Below are 14,976 nucleotides of genomic sequence, written 5' to 3'. Positions count from 1 at the left end.
CTACTTTTTCCAGACCTTTTTTTTTTTTTATGTATTCGCAAGTATTCGAGAGTATTTGCGTGCATTGAGGCTTAAATTACTGACCAAAAATGCAGATTTTTCTATTTTGTTCTTACTGAAGAATGCACAGCGCTTGTTTACGCGCCTGTATGCATAGGCACATTACAATTAATAGGCTGTATTTTAGCTCAAAAAGCTGTACTGAGCTTTTTCAAGCCGCGAGATGCTCAAACAGGAGTATCGTGTGCAAGAGGCCTTAAACACATAAATAACACATATGATATGGTATAATGTATATGTTATCTATCTGGTATAGAATATACAGTAAAACACATACATAACACATATGATTTGGTATAATGTATTTGTACTTTTTACATATATTATGTATAGAATATACTGTATAACACATATGATATAGTATATGTATTGAGGTATATGACATTGAATCTGTAACACATATGATATGGAATAATGTATTTAGCTATTGTACATATATTATGCTTAAAATATATTACACATAAGATAGAGTAGAATGTATTTGGATATTTTACACATATAATGGATAAAATATATAATACATACGGTATGATACGCTGTAATCTGTATATTTATACAATATATTACACATAAGATAGAGTAGAATGTATTTGGATATTTTACGCATTTGGTATAAAATCTAAATCTATAACATATATGATAAGGAATAGTATATTTGTATATTTTACATATATTATAGAATATATAACACATATGATATTGTATAATGTATTTCTATATTGTACATATATTATAGAATATTGAACACATATGATAAGGTATAATGCGAATGTGACTATTTTATGTATGTGGTATATACTATATAACATATATAATGTAGTTGAATATTTTACATATATTCTAGAATATATATTACATATGATATCATGGATTTGTATATTTTACATATATTATGTATAGAAGATATATAAGACATACAACATGGTAATATACAATTATAAATATATACATATATACTGTATTGTATCTATATGGTATAGAATATACAGTAAAACACATACAATACACATGTATGTATGGAATATTTTATTTAGCTATTTTACATATATTATGTATAGAATATATTACATATAAGATATAGTATAATGTATATGGATATTTTACACATATTATGGATAAAATATATAATACATACGGTATGATACGCTATTATCTATTTGTGTATTCTGTACAATATATTACGAATAAGTTACAGTATAATGTATTCGGATAATTTACGCATGTGGTATAAAAAATATAAATTATAAGGAATAATGTATTGTATATTTTATATATATATCATAGAATATATAACACATCTGATATGCTATAATGCATGTGAATATTTTATGTACGTGGCATCGACTATATATATATATAGATTATAGATCATAGGATACGGTAATGTGCACATTGTGTGTGTATATATATATATATAGATTATAGGATATGGTAATGTGCACATTGTGTGTGTATATATATATATAGATTATAGGATATGGTAATGTGCACATTGTGTGTGTATATATATATATAGATTATAGGATATGGTAATGTGCACATTTGGTGTATATATATATATATATATATATATATATATAGATTATAGGATATGGTAATATGGTAATGTGCACATTGTGGGTATGTGTATATATATGTATGTTATATATATATATATATATATATATATATATATATATATATATACTGTATATATTAGTGATAGTTTCTGGCAGTGGTGCTCAGTTCCTCACTTCATTCCCTCACTGCTTAGCAACATGGAAGAGTCAGCGAAATGTTAATGAGATGAGGAGGGGGGGGTGTAGTAAAAGTAACCGTTTTAAACATTGCACCCCCCTGATACTGTACGACCCCCACTGCTGGGAGGAACCCTCGTCAGCCATATTGAGAGAGGTGACTGAGGCCGATGCAGGGTGGTGTGAGGGAGGGAGGTGATGGGACTGCGCTCTGTGTGAGGGAAGGATGCTGAGGGAGTCAGGCAGGGTGAGGAGGGGGAGGTGCAGCACCGAGGAGCCCGCCCTCTTCCCTCTCTCTATGGGGGACGTGAGGTACGTGCAGGAGCCATGCTGAGCTCTGGCCTGGGTGAGGACCCTTCCTGTTAGCCATTCTCCGTCCTCCTTGCCAGCCTTCCTCACATGGCGGGGAGGGAGGGAGGGGGTATTATCATGCTGAGCACACAGGAGAAGTTCTCATGTCTGCTCCTTGTATAGACAATGAAGAGAGGAGCACAGTATATGTATGGCTGAGGAAGGAGGGGTCCCAGGTGCTGACCACCTGTGTGCTCTATACTCCCCTCTCCGACCAATCACAGCTCATCATCACACCGTTGTCACCACAGTTTCTAACTGAATCCCCCCTCCCCTCCCCCCTTCCTAGATTACAATAGAAGAAGTGACAATGGTAAACTCTTCCCTGTGATGGGATCTCCTGGCAGACAATGAGGAATCCCATCACCATGGTGACCCAGTACACACACTCATCCACCATCACTGACATGGGGGAGGACTGGGAACTGGGATGACACATCTCTGCTGTTATATCCTCACATCAAGGACAGTGCTGAGTGATCAGCCACACTCTGTACATTCTCCTGTATACTCACCATACACACAACCATTTCATATTGTCAATCGATTTCTTGTCCGGGGAAAAAATACATTCAGATAATGTAAATAAACGAAGTGTCATACACTTAGTGGTTCCCATACATGCTTCAATTTTATTATCTGATCAAAATATCCCAAAAATTTCCCTTCCAATTGATTTCAATTCCTTTTAGATTGGATTCAATCAAACAGCCAGGACAGAAACTGATCGATTGTTTTATATCAATCAGCTGTCCTGAGATGATTCCGTCATAAATTCATTGTGTTTTGACCAATCGGATTATGAGGCTGCCCCGTGGAAGCAGAGATACGATGGATAACTTATATGTCTTCCAACTATCCATCCAATTGCATTTCCCCATCTGGGACATATCCATAAACTGCAATGTTGGTTATTGATTGATTATTCCTATTGGGAGAGATTGATCATAAAAGAAGCTGACAACATGGAAGAGATCAAAGATCACCGGGATGTGGCAGCCTAGGAGGTTCCAGCAGAAGTGGGGAGAGGGGACCTGTCAAAACTAAGTACCCATCCCCCACTACTTTCACTGAGTCCAATGAAGAGAAAGCCGGGCCGCTGCCCTTGGGCACAGTGCTGGACCGAGATTGGGCTCAGGTAAGTATTTGGGGGGGGCTGCACTAAAAATATTTTTTACCCTAATGCAAAGAATGCATTAAAGGGGAGCTCCAGGCTCCTTCAGAATAAATTCAAAGTCAGCAGTTACAAATCCTTACCTGTCCAGGGATCCCGCGGTGTCTTCACCCCAGTGGATTTTTCAAACGGCTCTCAGGTGCTGCTGCCAATTTTTGTAAGGGAATCCGGCAATGAAGCATTCTGTGCTTTCTGAATGGCTTGGCAGCGGGGGAAGGAGGAGGGGGGCCAAACTGCCAGGTGACTTCACTGCAGCAAAGTCATCAGGAAATAGGAGTGGGTACCTGTCAAAACCAGGTACCCGCTCCCCCCTAAGACGTACCAAATGTGGCAGCGGAGGGGGGAGAGAAGGCATACAAGCAGAGCTTCTCCTATTGGGTGGAGCTCTGCTTTAAAGAGGAAGTAAATGCGGCCTCTTTTTTTTTTACTTTTTCCTAAACCTACAAAGTAAAGGCATAATGTGCTAGTATGCATTGCATACTAGCACATTATTTGTCACTTACCTGCAAACGAAGCCCTCGTTGTCACCGCTGGAGGCCGCATCCATCTTTGCTCGTCTTCCTTCTGGGTCCACGGACTCTGGCTGTGTGACTGGCCGGAGCTGTGTGACATCACTGGGAGCCGCCAGTCACGGCACAGGGCTCTGAAGAAACGTCACGGGTGGCACTGATGACGTCATCAGCTACATTAATAGTAAATATCTCCTAAATGGTGAACGTTTAGGAGATATTTGCAGCACCTATAGGCATGCTTTATTATAGGCTTACCGATAGGTACAGTAAACCCCCCTCCATTGCGGGGGTTACGTTCCGGACCCAGCCGCGAAAAGTGAAAATCCGCGAAATAGAAAACCCTATTAAAATGCATTGTAGTCATGTTTTTTTTACTGTCACTGTACATGTAAAAGCATTTTAAGGTCTTTAAACACACTTTCAAAACAATAGAAACTCATTTAAACACATAAAAGATACTGAGAGACATAGCAAGAGCTATGGAAAACACAAAAATATTTCATTTTTAATGATTTATATAGTAAAATAACATTACAAAAAAAAAAAAAACGCAATATACAGGGACTGCAAAAACTGAACCGCGATGGAGCGGGGGTTTACTGTACAAACAATTCATGGAAAATGACTTCCTCTTTAACGTGAAAAAAAAAAAAACCTTTAGCCTTTACAACCACTTTAAGTTGGGATCTTAGATTGTAAGCTCCTTGAGGGCAGGGACTGATGTATATAAAGTACATAAAGTGCTGAGTAAATTGTCAGTGCTTTATAAATATCTGAAAAAAATAATAAATAAAATAGATCAGACAGAGGTTGCACAGTCAGGCAGACCATAGATGAGTCATTTTTTTATTTTATTTGGCGGGTTGAATGAAAAAAAAAAGCAATGACTCAATACCCCCATCCATGCACTCAATGTGAATTGGGGAATCCTCCCTGCTGGGCTATTGTATACTGACAGCAGGGAGACTTCCCCACCATCAGAATACACTGATCACTGCTGCAGGCTATAGCCAGCCATGATGACTGATCTGGGAAAACCCAACAGGGCTCCATAGATTGACTTCTGTACAACCTCCCTGCCCATACATGGATAGAAATTCTGCTGATCCCTGCTGAACCCACTGAGTTTTCATCCAGCAATTGTTGGTTTTAGATTGTATAGTGTATGCCCATCATAAAGTAGTTTGTGAACATTATCAGCAATCAGTGATGATCAGTGAATGAGTAATAGCGGCATATATTTGTGGATAGAAATCAGTTGTTTGCCTGTATAGAGGTGTGAAATGCATGAACTAGATATAGATCGCGTCTACTGATCGGTACATGTCATCAGGGCACTTATAATATAAAAATCACTGGAATCCCACTTTCATCCTGGTGGTTGTGGAGGGGATTTCTGAGGCTCGGTTCACACTATATGCGATGCGGGAAGGCTGCGAATTCGCAGCCTGTTCCCGCATCGCACACGCACCCCCGGCAGTTCACACTGCCATATGCGATACGCTGGGGGTGTCAATGTAATCTTAACGACACCCCCAGTTTGATCGCATATCGCAGTGCGATCGTGCAGCTCACACAGGATCGGATCGCACAAGTGTGAACCGCTGTGCGATCCGATCCTGATGCGGCTAGAAAAAAGGGTCCTGTGCGTGTTTGGTGCGGCTGCGGTGCGAATTTAGCCATACAAACTGTATGGCTAAACTCGCACCGCACAGCCGATCGCATGTAATGTCGGAGCAGTGCGCTCCGATATTACATGCGAACCCCGCACACGCACAAGTGTGAACCGGGGCTAAGACGTTTTACAGTCCCCTCTCTAGATGGCTCATTATTATTATTTATTGTTTCAATATTTTTGTTTTATTATGTTTTGAGTTAGAATAGAAGAAAATATTTTGGTAAAGTGGTATTGGGTTCCAGAGGTAGCAACAACCTTGTGGCTCATCATTATATTATTATTATGATTATATTATTAGTATTTGATTATTATTGCAGTGTTAGGCTCCGTTCACATGTTAGCGTATGGATCGCGGGCAGAACCGCCGCGGTTCCGCCCCCGATCCGGAGATTATTGCAAATCGCGGGACGCCTGTGCGTTGCCTGTTGATTTGCAATAGCCCCCCAAACGCTGAGCGATGTTGCCGCGATTTCCGCCTGCCGAATTGCGGTAACATCGCGCAAAAAAAAATCGCGGGACGCGTTACGCCCAAAAAAGTACAAGAGCTTCTTTGGAGCGTATTGCGTCCCGCGATTTTTTTTGTGCGATGTTACCGCGATTCGGCAGGCGGAAATCGCGGCAACATCGCTCAGCGTTTGGGGGCCTATTGCAAATCAACGGGCAACGCACAGGCGTCCCGCGATTTGCAATAATCTCCGGATCGCGGGTGTAACCGAGGCGGTTCTGCCCGCGATCCATACGCTGACATGTGAACGGAGCCTTAACATTCTGTCTGTATTAGAATGGATCTGCTCTACACAGCGGAGGTTTCTGGCTGGAAGCCATGGTTTTCCTGGCTCCGCCCCCTGTCCTGAAATGAGGACTAAAGCTTTGTACACACAATGAGAATATCCCACAAATTAATTGTCCGTTTTTTTTTTGCATGCTAGTCTCAAATAAAAAATGAAGAGGTTACTAAAGTTATGAAAATTCTCCTACAACAGAATACAATTTCGGAAGTGATGTAATGTATTCCTTCATTCCTGAGCATGCGTAGTCTTGGGGTCCTTTCACACAGGTTTTCCGCCCGGTGGACTCTGTTTTGCTCAGCGGGGATCTATCCGAACAGGTGGATAACAGGTCCGTCTTCGCTCAGTGCCGGTTCACACCTCAGCAATGTCAGACATCGCATGTGATTCGCAGCGTACTGCTCTGCAAATCACATGCGATGTCTGTGCATTGTGAATTCAGCCATGCAGATTGTATGGCTGAATTTGGATCGCATTCGGACCAAAGTCGCACAGGACCCTTTATTTGGTCCACACCAGAATCGGATCGCATGGGTGTTCACACCTATGCGATCCGATTCATGTCCTAACTGACAGGTGGCATTGCGATATGTGAACTGATCTGGGGGTGTCGTTAACTTTGTATTGACACCCCCAGCGATTCGCACAGTGTAAACTGCCTGTGAGTCGAGCACGATGTGGGAATCAACAGTGGATTCGCAGGGTTGCTGCATCGCATATGTGTGAAGAGATGGACCTGTCAGAGCCCCGCTCTCCTCTATGGGAGATCGGATGAAAATGGAGATCCTATTTGATCCTCCAGACGGAAGTAAAATAGGGTTTCCATCCGCCTGGATTTCACGGACAGAATCGGATTGGATACCAGCGGGTGTCAGTCAACGTGTCACTGCTCACATTCGCCGCTCCATAGGGGTGCATGGAGCATCCGATCAGGTCCGCCTGAAAAACTGGGACCTGATCGGAAAGCCCGTGCAGGAATACTGTACTGATTAAACAAAAATGGTACGAGAAATATTTTACAGTTTGTCCCTTCGGATAAAGCCCCGTACGCACTGAGAAAATCGGAAGAAGAATTCCGTACGAGGCAAGATGGTTTGATTTTTTATATAGTGTGTACACAATTTTGACATCCGATTCTGACTTTGCAAATTAAAATTCCCAAAAGGACAAACCCCCAATTTTTTCTCGTACATGAACAGAACGAACGTTTTTTGTTTGACGTGTTCCTTTTTTGTACGAGAAATATCAGATATGAAAGACTGCGCATGATCAGAAACAAAAAATAAATAAATAAATCTTTGTTGTATGAGAATTTTTGTACATTATTTCTATCCTTGGTTCTGACTTGGTGTGAAACATCGAGGAAAACCGGCCGATCGTTATTCCTTATCTTATAGTATGTACCCCAATTAATTCCGGATCAATAGTCATGATCGGCTCTCGATAGCTGTGTACTAACCATCAGATTATCGTACGATTGCGGTATATTTCATTCCATTTTCTGATGGCATGTACTAGGCTTTAGCCTCCTATTTTTGGGATATGCGATGACATGAATATCTTCCACCTCTTTATTATAAAGAGACCAAGTTATAGGAAACCATGAACACACACAGCAGTGACTTCTGAGAAGGCAGGGAATTTAGGGAATTTAGGGAAGCCCCTTCCCCCCTCCTCTAGCCTGTAATGGGTTAATGGATACGTGCAGGGAGCAGCGCTACCTTGGCCGTGTAGTTCTGCGATTTGGCCGCTAGTGGGAAGCACCGAGCAGCAGGTGAAGAAAGTGGGCGGGTGACGTCACGGGGATCACGTTTCTCCTTTTGCCGGCCGGGATTTTTACAGCGAGCAGAGCTCGTGTCCTCATCACTTACTGCGAGAGACACTGAGCGAGATAGAACCGAGCAACCGACCAATCACAGCCACCGCCGCCACCACCCGCACACATCACTGTCATCATCGTCTATAGGAGGGCCATGTGCGCTCTGTACTGATCAGCCTGACCTCATACATCACTGACATCACTACACCGGGATCCGCACACTGGGACTATGCCTATGGAGCTCATGCAGAACCGGATGAAGAAGATTTGGCTGCCCAAGGATGAGGAGCCCACCGTGCCCATCAATGGTAGGAGCGATCGGTGTACCGGGGAGGAGGGGATCTGTGTGCAGGGGAAGGAGATCGGTGTACCGGGTGGGAGGAGATCGGTGTACAGGGGAAGGAGATCGGTGTACCGGGTGGGAGGAGATCGGTGTACAGGGGGAGTAGGAGGAGATCGGTGTACAGGGAAGGTGATCGGAGTACCGAGTGGGAGGAGATCGGTGTACAGGGAAGGTGATCGGAGTACCGGGTGGGAGGAGATCGGAGTACAGGGGGAGGAGGAGATCGGTGTACAGGGAAGGTGATCGGTGTACCGGGTAGGAGGGGGGGATCGGTGATCGGTGGATGATCGGACACGAATTGCCCACTAATCCCTCCAATCAGCGCATTATTCTCGGAAGGGCAGGGTGATCCCTCGGCGGATTAGGATGCAGCACACACCGCCCGGTGTCGTCATTGCGATGTACGTAACCGGCATACAGAGCGATCATTTACGTCACAGTGCTCTGGTGGGGGTGTGCAGGACGGAGACATCTGTCCACCTGTATAGATCTCCTTTATTGGGGGAGGGGTGACCCCCCCGGCTCAGATCCCGGGGATGGGGAGCTTTGTGTTGTCACATCAGCTGTGCAGGGGGTGATGGTAATGATGAGCCCATGCTGATTGGGGGAGGTGATGGAAGCATCAATGCAGTGATCAGCTGGTGACTCAGACATTCCAACATCATTCCTGATCTCCATCCATTCATTATGGGGGGGGGGGGGGATGTCACAGGAGGAGGAAGCTGTATAATATGGGCATTCATAGAAATTCTGTCTTTTCTTGGGTTGTGTCCTATATGCATGCATGTGTGTCTCCACATGTCCAATTCTGCCCAGCAACTCACACATATATCATTTTATTTTTAATTTCTCATCTATATGCAAATGTAGGCACCTGTGTGTACAGGCCCATTAAATAGAACAGGCTGCATTTAGATCAGTAAAAAATAACCAAAAAACACTTTGCCAAAAATGTGGCATTTTTAGTGCCCGTGTGCAAAAGGCCTTAACAGTGTCTCTAAGCGCAGGGGGTGTTGGATAGAGGGGAGGGGGGGGGGGGGTTAGATCTGCCGTAAGGTTTTTGTTTCTGTCTGTGTCCACCATTGAGGAGATTCACCCTTCTATTTATTATTGGTGGTCTTGGTTACTGAATGTGAGCGGAAATTCAAAATGTTAGCATTGTCCCCAGAGCAAGAGGTGAGGGAAGTCTTCCAATGGGGACAACCGAGGTGGGGAAATCCCTTTTGGGATAGTGAGAAGAAATTTGCACACTGCGACTAATAACCCGGTGGGGGGGGGGGGGGTGTTGAATCCTTTTATACCTTTATCCAAATCTTAAAAAAAGGGATTTTGGATTTGTGTGTATAAATAATATACTTTTTTTTTTTGTGGTTTGCTGCAGTTTAGTGTCAGAAAATGTAGACACGTAATGTTTTGGCCAGCGGTGCTGTCATTGTTTTTAATTGCCGGTGACGTATTATGGAGATTATATGACTTTCCTATGACAACACTTCAGAGGGTAATAAACCGGTGATCACTCTGTCCTGTCATTGTGAATTCTTGTCTAGTCCAGGTTTTGTAATTGGACCAATAACAACAATTTTTTTTTTTATGTTTTTCATGCAAAATGAAAATTCATTGTCCAGTTAGGGTTTCTTTTTTTTTTTTTTTTTTTTTTGGGTTGATCCTGATATGTGGCTGTGCTAATGGGTGGACCTCTTGGTTCATAGAGATTGTAATCCATAGTTGTTACAAAAATAAATTCACAGAGGGAGTTGGTGTCCCCGGACCCTGCTGTAGATTCTTTAAGGACATCTTAGCAATTGTCTGCTTTTGAGCTGCAAAACTCTTGCATTCCGAGCAGAAATGCGATTCTTTCCCATGTGTCTCCCTCACATCTGTGCGCTGCAGATAAAAGGGAAATTCTATGGGCCGGTTCACACCTACACACGTGTGACACCGTGTAGTGCCATAACAATCGGTCTAAAGGAATAATATATAGAGCATTCAGCTACCAGGAAGGTCAGCCACCGTCACAGTAGGACCAGGAGTAAGGGAGGTCACAGGCAGCAGTAAAGACCCAGCAGAGCTTCAAACCTGCTTCCCAAGACATGGCAACCCCCAAACTTAAGAGGGGAAAAAAATGCTGTTTCTCTGATTCTCCCCATATTTCTGAAGCTGTCCCCTGAAGATTTCCCTGCTCTGCTATCCACCACCAGTCTACCTTGCCCCAGAACTGTATATTCCACTTCTTAAGAAACCAAAAGGGTCAAGCACCCAACCCCTGGGGGGGAGCGTAGGATCTATCCAAGTTCTTTGGGGAGGGGAGCGTAGGATCTATCCAAGTTCTTTGGGGAGGGGAGCGTAGGATCTATCCAAGTTCTTGGGGGGGGGGGGGGGTTGGGGTGTAGGCTTTACCCAACCCTTGGGGAAGGGTTTTGGTGTGAGATCTACCCATCTCTTGGGTTGGGGCATTGGATCTACCCACCCTGGACTCACTAGGAAATGCTGTAGAGTAGTGGTGTCATATCAATATGTGGCATTGTTCCCTGCAACCTTCAGCTTCTGCCAACAGCCAGAGATCTTTGATGTCCCATGCCTGGACCAAAATGGGTGGTGGGGGCATCAAAAAAAAGAAATCTGTTCAGATAGACTTCTAGGAGCTGCCACTAGAATTAAAGCCAGGATCTGGGACACTATAACATTGGCTCGAATATTTCTATACTCCCAGGCTTCTTTTAAACCAAAGGTCAGCACAACGTTCTCCAAAACCGTAAACAAAGGAACATGTTTGGTACATTTTTGGGTTGGTGTTCTTTATAAAGCAGGTAGTGATGTGAGCGCCGCCGCCAACTAATCCTGCATCACGTGTAGCTGAGTGATGTCCGGTAGAAGTCGAAATTTGGCAGGTAGACGTTTTGTCCGGATTAGTAATCCTAAAGTCATTTAGGCTGCGTCCTCTGCGAAGGGTTATTTGGGATTAGGAACAGTCTATTCTCCATCCAGTCTATGTGCCACCACTGATTTTCATTCTATGTTGGATATTACAAGCTAATAAAATAAAGACCAGAGTGGTTTGCAGGAAAACTGATATACACTGTTTTAGATGTCAGTGGCATGTCCTAGTTTGTTTTTGCCTACACAAATCCCGGCTTTCTTCTCTCCATCTACGTATTTTACCTATGTAAATGGCTGCGTCAGATATTTTTCCTCTTCAATCCACTCCATGGATCCCATGACTAAGCATGCTAGCGTGTTCTGTTTGATTCTAGCTGTTTTATCACTGAAAGGAAGCTGGAGGTATTGGACAAACATTGCACTGCTGCTCTCTTCTGCTTGTGCTGAACACCAGCCGTTCTGCATAGCGATGCACGGCAGAGCAATCATGGCAAAACAGATGTGCCGTATACTGTATTTTATCATGTACAATTGAAGGTCAGGGTATCCAAATTCGGTTTTTATTTATTTTTTTGGTGAGTCATTGCACCTTTCGGAAGTATGGAAGACAAAAATCACTCTGGATGTGTGATGAATGCAGAGTGGTAATTAGGATGGATGTGGCTTCCACTCTCCAGACACTGACAGCTGTGTCCCTTGGGGCAAAACATAGGAGACGGTATACAAATGAAGAATGACTCAGCAGATGGCTGAATCCTAGATGGATTAGATTAATCAGTCCATTCTGAATTGTGTGCAGTGGCCGGACCTGTGATGGCGAATGTTTCCCTTTTCTGCACATAGAGGGAGATTTCACTAAAACTGATGCAACTGTGCAGAGTAGCCAATCAGATTCTGACTTCATCTTGTTCAGTTAAGCTTTGACAATGACAATACTGAGCATTTGTACTTGTACTTCTACAAATGCACTGATGCCTTTGCGGTGCAATTTGAGCCCATACAAAATGAATGGGTTCAAATTGCATGGAGTTTGAACAGGAATAGGTGCAATTCCTATCTGAATCGCATGCAGTTTACTGTGTGAGCCCAGGCTTCTCATAGTGACTTCATCCTGGGTTCACACAGGAGTGGGGTGGGAAACCGCTTGTGATTGACAGGAATTGCATGCAATTCTTTGCAGTGCGGTTTGAGCCCGTTCATTTTGTATGTACTTGAATACCACTGCAAAGGTATCCTTACTTATGCCTCGTACACACGCAACGATTGTTGGCTGTGAATTTTCGGCCAACGTCCGATCGGCCGATTTTCGGCTTGTTAGTATGATGCTTCCGACAACCGACTCCGACTTTTCGGACGAACAAAATCTGGTGTGCAGGCTATAAAATTTTTGTTGGCCGTCAACAGAACGGCCGATTTTCCGTCAGTCAGTACAGATTTCGGCAGAGAAAAATCTGATGAGCAAGACTGGGCATGCTCAGAGAAGAAAAAACACACGGAAAGTAAACCAGCACATGACATCACTTCTGAAGTTGGTTTTTGTTGGCCGAGAAAATTCATGTGCAGTCTAGAGCACATTTCAACCAACACAACAACACTGGACAAAAGACGGCCGATCGGTCGGCCGATAATCGTTGCGTGTGTACGAGGCATTAGTATTGCCCAGTTCTTGAGCACAAGTATCAGTACTCTCACTTGCTGATTGGTTACTATGCACAGGTGCACCAGTTTTAGTAAATCTTCCCCCATAGACGAGAGAAGCAAGTGATTCCCATAAAATAGGCCTGATAAAAGTAAGGGATGCAGCTGATTCTAGATATATCCAAAGTTGCAGAACAAATCTCTCTGTAGGTGAGCTCTTCCAATGTAAGCCTCCACACCGCACAGTCAGGTGCTGGTCCAATCCATGATCTTGGCACTCCACATAATGCAGAAATTGTAGGTTAACTGCATTTCGACATTAGAGAAAGTATAAACTTTGTCCTAACCTTATGACTAAGTGTTTTCTTCATGAAACACGTTAGAATTTATCTGCTGTTAGCCTATACTTGGGATCTGTGCTTGTTCTGTGTATAGACTTGCCTGGATTTTTTCCAATAAAGTTTATATTTTCCGTAATAATGGAGTGCGGTCAACCTACAATTTCTGCAAAATGTGGAATGCAGCTGATTCTAGTATGGTGTTTGATAATTATGCCATAAAGAGGCTTGGTAATAAGCACCTCCTAATGGTTGCATTAGTAAGAAGGTTGCAATTAGTCCCAGGAATGTGCAACTCATTGGAGGGTAGGCAGATAGCTTGATACGCCCTGTCCCGGTGAGATGTCCTACTCATGGTCAACCAAAGGGGTCATCAAAAAGAGCTTTTGCCCGTGACTCCTATGGGGTTTTTCCACTGTATGTAACCGAACGGTTTCGGCTCGCTTTTGTGATTTTTCCACTGCTGGTACCGCATGGTACGGTGTAGGAACGGTACGGTACCGCTGCGCTTTTCCACTACATGGAACCGAACGGTACGGCTCTCAAAAACAGTACCACCTCGATTGTGGTTTCAAGAGGTACCATATCCCACAATCCTTTGCATGCAGTCACTACTAGCCACTGATTGGTCAGAGAATCGTTGTTATCCCACCCACTTAACTTTAGTACTACTTTAGTGGAAAAGCAAACCGTACCGTACCGAACCGTTACAACACCGTACCATGCGGTACCAGCAGTGGAAAAGCAAACCAGGCCGAGTAGAGCCGAGCCGGTACTTGCAGTGGAAAAGTGCCAGTAGATTACTAATTTCATTCTCTAGCTGCCACTTTTTAGCCTGACTTTGGATCTGGCTGCATTCTGATAGTTTTATTAAATTAAATGGACCCAACAGTTGTGTTTTATAATATGCCTATTAGTTGTGCATGTGCAGCCATGACGCCTGTCTACTGCACGCCGAAAGACTTGACCCCTCCTTGTCATTTACACAAGTTATTGGTGACAGGGGCTTATATCCACTAGCCTATTATCAGATTACATGCTAATTCTATTGTATATGCATGATCATCCTGTCCCAGTCTAGTGAATATCAGTCTGAGCTGCCGGACGTCTTCCTTCTAGCTTGGCCATCAAACCAGTTTTATTCACCAGATTGGAAGAAATGCATGGGCTACTCAATAGTAAGTTGGGTAACAATTATTGTGCTCTTATTTTTAACACAATTTTGTGTTGTATATGGGAAAAAAAACTATAAATTTAATTTTTCTTGTTGGGGTGGTCACTTTTTTTGACAATTTTCTTGAATTGACCGTTTGTCTAGTACAGTGGTCCTCAACTCCGGTCCTCGGGGCCCACTAACAGGCCAGATTTTAAGTATTACCTTGGGGAGATGCAGACTAGAATACTGCAATCACTGAGCAGCAAATGAGATCACCTGTGATATAATTTAGTTATCTTGCAAACCTGGCCTGTTAGTGGGCCCCGAGGACCGGAGTTGAGGACCACTGGTCTAGTAAAGGAGTCTTAACGTGTCCTTTTGAGTTGCAATTGAAGGTTTGGCTTGTGGCTGTTTAGGGCTGGGTGGGTTTGTAGAGATTTATAATCTGCAGCTGCTACGTTTTATGTGCCTGGGGCTGTATGGGATATTTGGGGAAGAGTCTTTCA

The 14,976-nt window shown here is 43.4% G+C and overlaps 1 protein-coding gene across 3 annotated transcripts in view; it reads left to right on the top strand.

Annotated features, from left to right (window-relative positions):
- Positions 1-14,976, top strand: part of PFKFB3 (6-phosphofructo-2-kinase/fructose-2,6-biphosphatase 3) — a 135,034-nt gene that overhangs the window by 105,835 nt on the left and 14,223 nt on the right. For 2 of the 3 annotated variants that reach the window (XM_082254177.1, XM_082254176.1), the window contains exon 1: positions 8,314-8,426. The exons of the other annotated variant lie outside the window; for it this stretch is intronic. In XM_082254177.1, coding sequence (XP_082110303.1) covers positions 8,348-8,426 — 79 coding nt within the window. In that variant the 5' untranslated portion in view covers positions 8,314-8,347. Of the gene's footprint in view, positions 1-8,313; positions 8,427-14,976 lie in introns of those variants that run through there. 3 annotated transcript variants of the gene reach the window in all.

This window comes from Pelophylax lessonae (genome assembly GCF_965119305.1).
Source record: "Pelophylax lessonae genome assembly, chromosome: 4".
NCBI lineage: Eukaryota > Metazoa > Chordata > Amphibia > Anura > Ranidae > Pelophylax > Pelophylax lessonae.
This window is presented reverse-complemented; position numbering and strand designations above follow the sequence as displayed.